The 12577-nt window shown below is 41.3% G+C and overlaps 1 protein-coding gene across 3 annotated transcripts in view; it reads left to right on the top strand.

Moving 5' to 3' along the window:
* Positions 1-12577, top strand: part of QRICH1 (glutamine rich 1) — a 55181-nt gene that overhangs the window by 38556 nt on the left and 4048 nt on the right. For all 3 annotated transcript variants that reach the window (XM_027098694.1, XM_027098695.1, XM_027098696.1), the window contains exons 4-6: positions 5660-5837; positions 6451-6605; positions 7939-8053. In XM_027098694.1, coding sequence (XP_026954495.1) covers positions 5660-5837; positions 6451-6605; positions 7939-8053 — 448 coding nt within the window. The remainder of the gene's footprint in view (positions 1-5659; positions 5838-6450; positions 6606-7938; positions 8054-12577) is intronic.

Below are 12577 nucleotides of genomic sequence, written 5' to 3'. Positions count from 1 at the left end.
TTTGGGGAATTCCCTGGTGATCCAGCGGTTAGGACTCCACACTGCCACTGCAGGGGGCATGGATTTGATCCCTGGTTGGGGAATTAAGATTCCCTCAAGGCATGTAACATGGCCCCCCCAAAAAAAAAAAGTGATCATCTTGGGAGTCTTGAATAAGCCCCCTTATGCAGTGGGACTTTCCAACCGTGTTTTTACGTTCCTTAAAAAATAGTTAAGACAAGCCATGGTTAATTGAGTTTTCTGTCATGGCAGCTATGTTGAGCTAAGTTGTTTTGTTTTTTTTAATAAATTTATTTTATTTTTGGCTGTGTTGGGTCTTCATTGCTGCACACGGGCTTTCTCTAGTTGTGGCGAGCAGGGGCTACTCTTCATTGCGGTGTGTATGCCTCTCATTGTGGTGGCTTCTCCTGTTGCAGAGCACGGACTCTAGGTGCGCAGGCCTCAGCAGTTGTGGCTCGTGGGCTCTAGAGCGCAGACTCAGTAGTTGTGGTACACTGCTCAGCTGCTCCATGGCATGTGGCATCCTCCCGGACGAGGCCTCGAACCCGTGTCCCCTACTTTGGCAGGCGGACTCCCAGCCACTGCGCCACCAGGGAAGCCCTGAGCTAAATTTTTTAATTTTTTATTTTGAAATGATTTTAGATTTATAGAAAAGTTGCAAAAATAAAACTGTTGAAAAATTTTTTTTAAAAGAGGCACTTTTTTAAAATTTATTTTTGGCTACGTTGGGTCTTCATTGCTGCGCATGGGCTTTCTCTAGTTGCAGTGAGCGGGGGCTACTCATTGTGGTGACTTCTCTTGTTGTGAAGCACTGGCTCTAGGCGCACGGGCTTCAGTAGTTGTGTCACGTAGGCTCAGTAGTTGTGGCTCGTGGGCTCCAGAGCACAGGCCCAGTAGTTGTGGCGCACAGGCTTAGTTCCTCTGCGGCATGTAGGAATCTTCCCGGACCAGGGATCGAACCCGTGTCCCCTGCATTGGCAGGTGGATTCTCAACCACTGTGCCACCAGGAAAGCCCAGAACTGTTGAAATTTTAACTTTAAAATTGCTTGGCTCTTTTATCTTTTCTAATTGTTAATCTTCTTAAGGCTATCACAGATGCACCTTTTAAGACTGTTAGTAAAGTTTCTGGTCCCTTGTCTAGCAGACATTTAGAGTGGATGTAGGGCCTCTGGTCTCATGGGACTGGTGAAGGTAGTGTGCCTCAGCACAGGAGCTCTGGGAATGCATGTGAGGGAGCTGGCACAAACAAAGCACTGTTAGACCAGGGACCACACTCAGAAACTCAAGACGTAAATGATTGGGTAAGCAAAAGCTGACCGAGTGGTTTCATAGAGGCAACAGTATGTTAATCTTAAGTGACTTTGTTAAGGACCTATTAAATATCCAGCTGTCAGGCCTAGAAGTAGAACAAGACAGTGTCATTGCTTCGGGTAGCTTATAGTGTAGTGGAAGTGAGAACATATGATTTGTTTCTGTAAAGTATAAAGCAGCATAATCAAGTGTGACAACGTGTGCTACACACACAAAGTCAAGCTGGGAATTCAGAAATCAATCTAGGTTAAATGTCAGCAGAGGTATCTTTGTGGAAAAAATGGCATTTGATCTCTAGTTTATAGCTTAGATTGACAGAAGGATGGAGCAGGATGAATAAGAGCCAGGGGTGGACACAAGTGATATGGCCTAGGTTAACATGAGAGGAGGAGAACCATGGGAGAGGATTTAGTACAAGGGGCAAAGGGGCTATCTTCCTGAAGTGAAGAGCTGATACGATCTGTGGTAGGAAAATTTTCCAGAATCCTAAGAGTCGTGGTAATAAGAAGAATCAATTACTGGTGTGTAGAATTGATTGCATGTAGGAGAGACCGGACAGGAGACTTGTAATGGTGCTCTGTGCTGACCTTTTGCTGACAGGGATGGAGCATATCAGGCCTCTCCTCTGCTCTCCTGGGCCTGATGTTCCAGTTTGCAATTCAGGACTCTTGTTGCTCATTGGGCTCTGCTTGTAATTTGCACATCTGGGCCCTTCAGCAGGAAAATCTTTTCTAGAGTTCATTTTAGTAAGTTCATTTTAGCATTCTTCATGTTCTTCAGAGGCTGTGTCTCCTTTGGCAAAGTCTTATAGCGACGTATGTCAAGGGTTATTACCAGAAAAAGAAAAATTGGGAAGAATACCCATCATGCAGGAAAGATGAGTTTGTCCATTTACACCACAAATATCCCTCTGCTCTCCTTATCAGGCTCTGTTCTAGGTGCTGGGAAACAGAGGTGAATAAGAGAGTCTGCCCTTGGAGCCCTCGTAGCCCATGGGAAGATAATTGTGCTGTGATGTGAGTTGAACCCTAAGGAGCGCTGATGTGTTCCTTCACCTGGCATACCCTTTTTGAAAGCTCTTTTATATCCTACCTTTAAAACCAGATTTGTGGCTAAACCTCCCTCCCTTGACCTCACACCCACCTCCATCTGTTCCCCTATTTCTCCACTTTACTTTATTCCCAGAGTTCTCAAAAGGATTATCTGCACAGGCTGACTCTACTTGCTAACCAGTTTTCCCTTCAACTCATGACTGGGTCTGCTCTTGTTAAGGTCATCAGTGACCTACCTCCCCATGGCCAGATCCAACAGACGTGTCTGTTTTTATCTCACTTACAGCAACACACAGCACAACAGACCATGCCTGCCTTCTTGAAACTCTCCTTTGGACTTCCATGTTATTATGCACTCCTGGTCTTCCTCCTACCCCACTGGTTATTTTTCCTTCTCAGGAGACTTTGCTGAAGCCTCCTTCTCTTCTGTCTGAGCCATACATGTTGTTTCTCAAAGCTCTGTACTAACCCTCTTTTCTCCCTAAGGGATTTCTCTCCATTGTCATGATTTTCAGAATCCTCTAGATGTCTGCTGCAGAAGGTGATAATCACTGACACTATCTGCCAGGCACTGTCCTTAGTGTTGCATATATTAACTCATTTAATTCTCGCACCAACCTTAAGAAGTGTGTACTACTATCTCCATTTTACAAATGAAGAAACTGAGGCACAGAGAGATTAAACAACAAGGCCAAAGCCACCTTTTAGTAAGTGGGAGAGTTGGCATTCAGCCTTGGACAGGCTGGCTCTAGAGCCCATGTCTTATACCATGTACTGCATTAACACACAGATCTTTATCCCTAGACTGTACCTTTCCCCTTAGGACCTTTCCCATACATTCAGCAGCCTACTTATTTATTTACTTGCATTTGTTAAACATATCTCAGCACTTCATTAGCATCCCCTCTACTACTATCAAAAACTATCCCATCTCAAAAAGTGATACCATCATCCACCCATTTGTTTAAGCCAGAAACCCAGGAGTCATCCTTGAGATCCTTGAGTCTGCTTTACTGTACTCCTCACAGTCAATTCATCAACAAGCCACATTGATTCTACCACCAAACTTCTCAGAATCTCTTAAATCATTTCACTGCCACCATCCTGGTCTTGGCCAGCAGCACCTACTTCCACTTTTGCTCTTTAATCCATTTTCTACAGCTCAAGAATAATTTCCTTAAAATGTAAGATTATGTCACTTCCCAACTTAAAACTCTTTTAAGGTCTCCATTACAAATAGGAAAAACTCTACACCAAGTGTAGAAGGCCTTACTTGAATCAGTAGTTTTCAACCTGGATGAGACTTCTACTTCCCCTACCTACTGATAGACATTTGAACATGTGTAGAAGAATTTTCGTTGTCGGGATGATTAGGAGTGTTACATGTAGTGGGTGGAGGCACACAGTGAAGGGACCCTGGCTAATAAGACAGAGAAGCACTGCCCTAAATTCTCTGGCCCCCACCTACTTACCCAGTCAGACTCCTACTAGATTTCTAGCTTGGGTAGATGGTGTTGCCATTGAACAAGGTAAGAGAGGGAACTCTGAGGAGAATACTTCTGGATGGGCAAAGTGATGAATTCTCTCCGTAGATGTTAATGTGAGGTGGCTTTCAGATGTTCAGCTGGAGATGTACAGTACCCACTGGGTATATTAAGGGACCGTCTAGCTTAGAGTCACAGAGTTAGCAATCATTTCCACAAACATGGAGATCTAAACTGGGAAGGTGGTTGAGACTCACCAAGGAGAATGGTAGTTGAACTGAGAAGTGTGTCTAGAGGGGAGCTCCAGGGTTGACAGACATTTAAGGGCCTAGCACTGGTATTTCTTTATTTCCTTGTTTGATCATGTATCTTATATCAAAGCTAGTAGGGTAGTTTTTATTTTTATTTATTGATAAGCAAATTTGTGTCATGAATAAATTATTTTGCCTTCAATTTGAATGATTTGGCTTTCTTCAGCCCTTTAGTAGGCCCTGGCTTGGAAAATTGCTCGAGGGAATTTGTTCCCAGTGTAGATAGATGTGTAAGACCCAAGAACCTGTGTTTTGTATCTGTGTTGGTGTCTGTCCTGCCTGATGGGGATTGTGATTGAAGGTCATGGACATTCTCTGCCCCTTTGGCTGCATGGTTTGGCTGTCAGACCGTTGAGGATGGGACTACTCTTCCTTTGGAGGCAGGAAGGTAAAACAGTGCCTCCTGTCTCTAGAAAATGTCCTTATGAGCCAAAGCAGTATTATTGAGAGGAACATGAAGGATGATTTTCAACCATGACTGGACATTAGAATCACCTGGAGAGCTTTTAAAACTACTGCTGGCAGGCTTCCACCTTCGACCAGTTAAATCAGAATCTCTGTGGATAAGGCCCAGGCATGGGTGTTTTTTAAAATCAGCCAGATGATTTTAAGGTGCAACCAAGTTTAACAGTCTGGACACTTGGTACTCAAAGTATAGTCTGCAGACCAGCTCCCTTATTTGGGAGCTTGTTAGAAATGCAGAATCTCAGGTCCCACCTGCGATCTTTCTAATTAGAATCTGCATTTTAATAAAATCCCCAAGGGGTTTATTTGCGCATTGTAGTTTGATGAGCAGTGCTTTGTGCCAGTAAGTTCTGAGCAGTGACTAAACGTTAGAATTGCCTTTTTACGTGGGAAGGTTTTAAAAAGACTGATACCTCTTTAAAAAGAGATTCTGGGGTGGAGCTCAGGTATTGGTGTTTTTAAATCAGAGATTCAGGGCTTCCCTGGTGGCACAGTGGTTGAGAGTCCGCCTGCCAATGCAGGGGACACGGGTTCGTGTCCCAGTCCGGGAAGATCCCACATGCCGCGGAGCGGCTGGGCCCGTGAGCCATGGCCGCTGAGCCTGTGCATCCGGAGCCTGTGCTCCACAACGGGAGAGGCCACAACAGTGAGAGGACTGCATACCACAAAAAAAAAAAAAATCAGAGATTCAAAAGTACAGCCAAGACTAAGGAGCTTTGCACTAGTCTTTGCTGTCTCTGGAGTAAAGAATAGAACTCCAGAGGTTCTTGGAAGTACGACAGCAAGGAGAAGAGAGGTTTTTTAATTAAAAGAACTATAACTTTTTTTTTTGAGATTTTTTTTTTAGAACAGTTTTAGACTTACAGAAAAATTACAGAATTTCCATAAACCCCACACCCAATTTCTGCAGTTATTAACATCTAACATTAGTATGGTACATTTGTGTTTTGTTTTTGTTTTTTACTATAAGTAACATTTTTCCAGCAGTTTTGCCAAAAGGCCTTTTGACACATTTTGATGGTTTCTCTCTCATAGGCTCAAACTGTCCAAGTTGCTGAAGTTGAACCACAGTCACAGCCACAGCCTTCCCCAGAACTTCTGCTTCCAAATTCTCTGAAGCCAGAAGAAGGGCTTGAAGTATGGAAAAACTGGGCACAGACCAAGAACGCTGAGCTAGAGAAGGATGCTCAGAACAGACTGGCGCCCATTGGGAGTAAGTGTTTGGGAGGGAAAGAGGGTTGGACTCTGGCAAAAATGCAATGGTACTTAAGCAGCAGGAGGACAGAATGGCAGGAAAGTGGTGTCCCTTGGCTCTCTGGGCACTAGGGCGCACCATCTGAAATAGTATGCTGAATTCAAGACAAGCAACAAGCAGGCCGGACCTACTATAAATGAGCAGAATTTGTGGGGTTTGCCCAAGATCAGGCATTTTTGTACACATGGATTTCTGGGACAGAGAGACTTCTGGGAGGAGATATGAATTAGTGAGTGCACTCAGGGGCCCTCTTCCTTAGCATTATCCTCTCGTACTTCCTCATATTACAGAGGGTGGATTTTGTGTTTTTGCTTTCATGTCTTGGTCCTAATAATAATTGGGGGGATACGTGAGGTAGGAAGGATTTTGGTAAGGAAACCCTTTGTGTAATAGGGCAAACAGGATTATTGTCTTTGTAGGCTAGTTCTGATCGTAGATACAAGTGACCATTTTCATCCCAGCGCCTTCATGGGTGGTGTCTGCTCTGAAACCTCCTTCCAGGGATATGAGCAACCAGTAAAGGGACGGCTGTTGCCAGGACCCTCACTCACCTCTGGGGCTTGTGTTGCAGGGCGTCAGTTGCTGCGATTCCAGGAAGATCTCATCTCTTCTGCTGTGGCCGAGTTGAATTATGGGCTCTGTCTAATGACACGGGAAGCTCGAAATGGAGAAGGTGAACCCTATGACCCAGATGTGCTGTACTATATTTTCCTGTGTATTCAAAAGGTAGGAAACAGAACTTCACAGGAACATGTTTGAGCTGTGTTCCCATTGGGTATTTGCTGGGTAGTCAAATTAGTAAAATGACAGGCAAGTGGTTACAATAAAGACATTCTCTTTCAACTATATAGTGAATTTTTAAATGTATGTTTTTTAAAATTGGAAAAGATCTACATGTTCACTTTAAAAAATAAAACATCATCATAATCCCACTATCTAGAGAAACATCTATTAAAATATTTGATATATTACCTTAGAGCCTTTTTTTATCATGGAACATTTATATAACCCTTTTCATTAAAGTAAACATGTAGTTTGCAGGAAAGCAGTTTATCCATAACAAAGTCTCGTGCTGACATGTAGCTTGTCTTCTCATTGTTTCCTGCATTAATGCAAAATAATTATTTGGAAGTGTCTAGCTAGAATATACAACTGTAGTTAGGTTGTCAGGACATCTAGGATGAAGATTAACAAAGAAATTCATTTTAGGACTGGCAATTTAGGAGAGCAGAGGTGGATTTCTTAGTGTTTGAATGCTATTGTGGAGAAGCCCACAGTATGATGGAAGAACACTTGCTAACTAGGACTCACCCTGTTGCTTAGGCCTGAGAAAAGCCCATCTCCCACTTTGTTCCTCTTTCTTAACCAGTCACCCAGAGCACTGGGTGAAATGCTCTACATGCTTTGTCTCATTCCATGCTCTCTCACTCCTGGAAGGCAGGCACAGTCATCTCCTTTTACAAACAAGGAAACTGAGCCCCCAAAGTTAAAAGACTCCCATGAGTTACTAAACTTATACCACAGCTAATAAGAGGCTGGCCCTGGAGCCCACATCGTGATTTTTGCTACCACAAGACAATGCCTTGCTTGGGTGAAATAGCATTCACAAAATCTGCCCCATTGACCCAATCTCAAGAGTGTTGTGAGAGTCAGTTCACATGCTGAAGTATACTGTGAAAGTGCCGCACACTGGACAGTTTTTTTTTTTTAATTTATTTATTTGGCTGCGTTGGCTCTTTGTCATGGCACGTAGGATTTTTGTTGCGGCGTGTGGACTTCTCTCTAGTTGTGGTGCATGGGCTCAGTAGCCCCGCAGCATGTGGGATCTTAGTTCCCCAATGAGGGATCGAACCCAAGTCCCCTGCATTGGAAGACAGATTCTTAACCACTGGACCACCAGGGAAGTCCCTGCTGGACAGTTTTGACTTGGTGTGTTGGTTTGTTAATGGGGGAGGAATGGGTAGGGAGAGGTGAGGGTACTGGTAGAAAAATGTTTGCTTCCCCACAACAACTTGCCCAAGAGACTACCGACAACTTTTATTGATTATTTTTCTTTTAGTATCTTTTTGAAAATGGACGGGTTGATGACATTTTCTCCGATCTTTATTACGTTCGATTCACGGAGTGGCTGCATGAAGTTCTGAAGGACGTTCAGCCCCGAGTCACTCCACTTGGTAAGAATCTTCCTAGTCCTTGGATGTCTTTAGCACCTGGGTTTTAAAAAGATCACCTGGGGGGAAAAAAAAAAAGATCAGCTACTTGTGTGGCTAGCTGTGATATAGCCTGTGGGTGAGGAGGCTATAAATCCCAGGCACCTAACATCAGTCTCTGTGCTGCTTGGCCTGATGTGGCTCACCAGACAGAGAATCTGGCTGGTTCCAGTGTGGCAAGGACACAGGGGCATGCAGAGTGTGGGGTAGTTACTCCATTTTTTTTCCCTATTAAAATTTATTGATTCAAATTAGAATCTTTGTAAAAATTAAGAATTATAAACTATTTCATCTGTAGGTTAATTATATTACATATTGAGTTTTTTCCCCCTTATGTTTAAATATACATTCTACATGTATAGAACATAATTTTTGCTTTACCCATGGATAACCTGGGCAGCATGTTGTGTTGGAAAGAACATGAGTTTCGCAGTAGAATGTTTGAGGTGTTTTTTTTTTGTTTTTTTTTTTTAAATAAACTATTTTTGAGAGCAGTTTTAGGTTTACAGGAAAACTGAGCAGGAGATACAGAGAATCCCATATACTCCCTCACACAGCGTTTCCCCTATTATTAGTACCTTGTATTAGTGTAGTGTATTTGTTAAAATTGATGAGCCAATGTTTGGTACATTATTATTAACTAAAGTCTGAAGTTTACATTAGAGTTCACTCCTTGGCTTGTATCTTCTGTGGGTTTTGACAAATGTATAATGACATGTATCTACAATTCAGTATCATACAGAAGTTTCACTGCTTTAAAATCCCCCATGTTCCACTTATTCATCCCTCCCTCCATTCCCCTGACTCTCTAGCAATCTCTGATCTTTTTTACTGTCTCCATAATCTTGCCTTTTCCAGAATGTCATATAGTTAGAATAATTTAGTGTTAATTTCTTTCAATAACTTCATTTAATGCTCCTGCATGTCTTTTCATGGCTTGATAGCTCATTTCTTTTTTTTGCTGAATAATATTCCATTTTATGAATGTGCCACAGTTTGTTTATCCATTCACCTATTAAAGGACATTTTGGTTGTTTCCACGTTTCGGTAATTATGAATAAAGCTGCTGTAAACATTGTGTGCAGGTCTTTGGTGAAAGAATAGACAGATCCGTGGAACAGAATAGAGAGTCCAGAAGTAGAACCACACAAATATAACCAATTTATCTTTGACCAGGGGGCAAAGGCAGTTAAATGGAGAAAGGATAGTCTTTTGTTTTGTTTTCTTTTATTTTTTTTGGCCTCGCCATGTGGCTTGCGGGATCTTAGTTCCCTGACCGCGGATTGAACCTGGGCCATGCAGTGAAAAGCACCAAGTCCTAACCACTGGACCGCCAGAGATTCCCAAGATAGTCTTTTCAACTAACGCTGCTGGAACAACTGGACATGCACATATTTTTTAAAAAAATGAATCATAGACCTAAATGTAAAGGTATAAAAACTCCTAGAAGATAAAATAGGAGAAAATCTAGGTGACCTCAGGTTTGTTGGTAACTTTTTAGATACAACACAAAAAGCACAATCTGTGAAACGAAAAAATTGGTAAGTTGGACTTTATTAAAATTTAAAAAACAAACAAACAAAAACTTACTCTCTGTGAAAGACATTGTTAAGAGAATGAAAAGACAAGCCACAGACTGGGAGGAAATCTTTACAAAACACATATCTGATAAAGGACTGGGATCCAAAATATATAAAAAACGCTTAACAGTCAACAATAACAAAACAAAGAACCCAATTAAAAAATGGGTCAAGGATCTGAACAGTTGCCTCACCAAAGAAGCTGGCAGGTAAGTATATGAAAAGATATTTAGCATATATCATCAGGAAATGGCAAATTAGAACAGTGATGGGAGTTCCCTGGTGGCCTACTGATTAGGATTTGGAGCTTTCACTGTCGTGCCTCGGGTTCAGTTGCCTGGTCGTGGAACTGAGATTACGCAAGCCACGTGGCACAGCATGCATAAATACATACATACATACATACATACAGTAATGTACCAGTATATACCTATTAGAATGGCTGAATTCGCAAGCATTCTCTTACCTTAGGATCCAGCAGTCATGCTTCTTTGTATTTACCCAAATGAGTTGAAAACCTTATGTCCACACGAATATCTGAGTTTTAATCCTGGCTCTGGATTTAATAAAATGTGTGTTTAACTTTTTCTTAATCTTTTTTTAAAATTGAGATATAGTTGACATATAACATATTAGTTTCAGGTGTACAACAATGATTTGATACAGTATGTATATATTGCAAAGTGATTTAGTCTAGTTAACATTTGTCGTCATAGTTACATGCTTAACCTTTTAAAAAAAATATTGTTTAAACATTTTTTGAGTGCCTACTATGTGCCAGGCAGTTCCAGGTGTACATAATATAATTCAGTAGTGAACAAAATGAAGCTTACAGTCTAACGGGCGAGACTGTATAAATAATCACATTAATTTATGATAATTAAGTGCTTTGAAGAACAAAGCACAGAGAATGGAAAGTATTACGGGTACATTAGGAGGGAGGCCTCTCTGAGGGGATGTCATTAGAACAGACACCTGAGTAAGTGAATCACTGTATGTGATCTGCAAAATTTCAAACCAAGTGTGGCTATATAAAGTTTGCTTTTTAAAACATTTTATTATGGAAATTTCAAGCACATACAAAATAAACAGAATAAATTAATGACACTCCCATGTACCCGTGGCAAATCTTGTTCCATATATACACTGCCTGTTCCCCGCACCGTGTTATTTTGAAGTAAATCCCAGACACTTTATCCATAAATATTTTAATATGTTATTGACATTCCACAATGCCATTATTATACTTTTTTTGAAAAAGATAAGTCCATAATGTCATCAAATTCTACCCTTTGTTCGAATTTCTAATTGTCCCATAAATATCAGAATTTTATTTGTTTGAGTCAAGTTGCAGATGAGGTCCGCACGTTGAAATTGCTGTAATACCTTTTAATGTTTAGCTTTAATCTTTAATTTCCCCCTTGATTATTTTTCTTGCAATTTATTTATGGAAGAAAATAGCCTTTTAAAAAGTCTAATTTTTGCTATTATATCTCCATGCTGTAATTTAACATATTCTTCTGTCCCCTGTATTTACAGTTAATTGGTAGTTGCATATAAAGACTTGATTAATCAAGTTTTGTTTTTTTTGTGTATTTTCTTTTTGGCAAGGTTACATCATAGATGGGTTACTTACTTCCATCAGGTGCCCATAATGTCTGGATCCATTAATTCATGAGGAGTTGCAAGCAGTGGTATTCTAATGTTATCACTTCATTATTAGCTGAAATACAAAGAGAAACTTTTCCTCATGAACTCTTTGAATTCCTAGCAGTATAGATTGTATAGAAGAGACAGGATAAGGGCTTGTTTCTTCTTCTTTGTTTAGTAGTTTTCACAGTAATGAGTTGGTTCACCAGCTTCCTCCAGCTGGGTTTTTTTTGTTTGTTTAAAGAATCATTGTGAGCTAATTAATTTAAACATAATTAATATGATTCAATTCATTGCACTTGTTATCTTTAATGATGCACAAATTGTCCCATCTTTGGCCATTTGGAGCCTCTTTAAATTGGCTCTTAAGTTCATTTGACATGACCCTACTTCCTTGATTTCTGGTTTGCCAGAATGTTCCAGGCTTATCCTGGACATTTTCTGTCACTCAGTGTGGAATTGATCAGTTCTCCATGGAGCCTGGTACTTTTCAGTGTTAAATGGTATTTCGTTATCACAGTCTGGATGGTAGGGGTGCTCATTGCTCCTTGGGTTTCTAGGCCTAACTAAAAAAAATTAATATAAAATAGATCATTTTGATGCTTTGCAGTTCAGATTCAGAACTATGAGACTTTTATATGTTGTTTCCATCTGTATCTCCTTTTGCCCGTGCCAGGAGTTCTGGTTTTCAGGCATTAAAGTTCACTTTAAGTTGTGTTGTTAAGAAGTGATTATAGGGAAGTGACACCGGGTGGCAGAGTGAACCCAGGGAAAATAGGGCATGCCACGGTATGCCTGGGGCCACTCTTAGGGCTGGCCTTCCCTCCTCCCTGAGAAGGGCTATCTTCTGTCACTCATCCCGCTTAAGATTTGTCTGAGAGCAAGGAAGTTTATCTCATTGCCATTGGGCCACAAAATAGAATAGTAGAGGCCAACATTCCCTAAAGAGATGGAAGTGCACTAATGGAGTCAGAGGGCCAGCTTTGGCAAGAACAGAGAAAAGGAATGTATTGGGCAGATCATTCCCCTGCTTCTAAGAAGTGCCACCCTCACTCCCTGCCTGGAGAATCCTGAAACTCCTGCAGAATGCTGGTGTCTGCTGCTGTTTCACCATGCCCTCAGTCCCTGGCACACATACACTTGGACATTGACTGTTGAATGAACATATGAAGGGGGCTTGATGATCAGCCCAGGTCTCATCTTCCTTTGGTGTAGACCTGCCTGCCCAGGGCTCTTGATCAAACCACTGCCTTAGCCC

This window comes from Aethalodelphis obliquidens, unplaced genomic scaffold, assembly GCF_003676395.1.
Source record: "Aethalodelphis obliquidens isolate GAN/ISIS:26980383/991018 unplaced genomic scaffold, ASM367639v1 scaffold125, whole genome shotgun sequence".
Taxonomy (NCBI): domain Eukaryota; kingdom Metazoa; phylum Chordata; class Mammalia; order Artiodactyla; family Delphinidae; genus Aethalodelphis; species Aethalodelphis obliquidens.
Note: the sequence above shows the minus strand (reverse complement) of the source record. Positions and strands in the feature narration are given on the sequence as shown.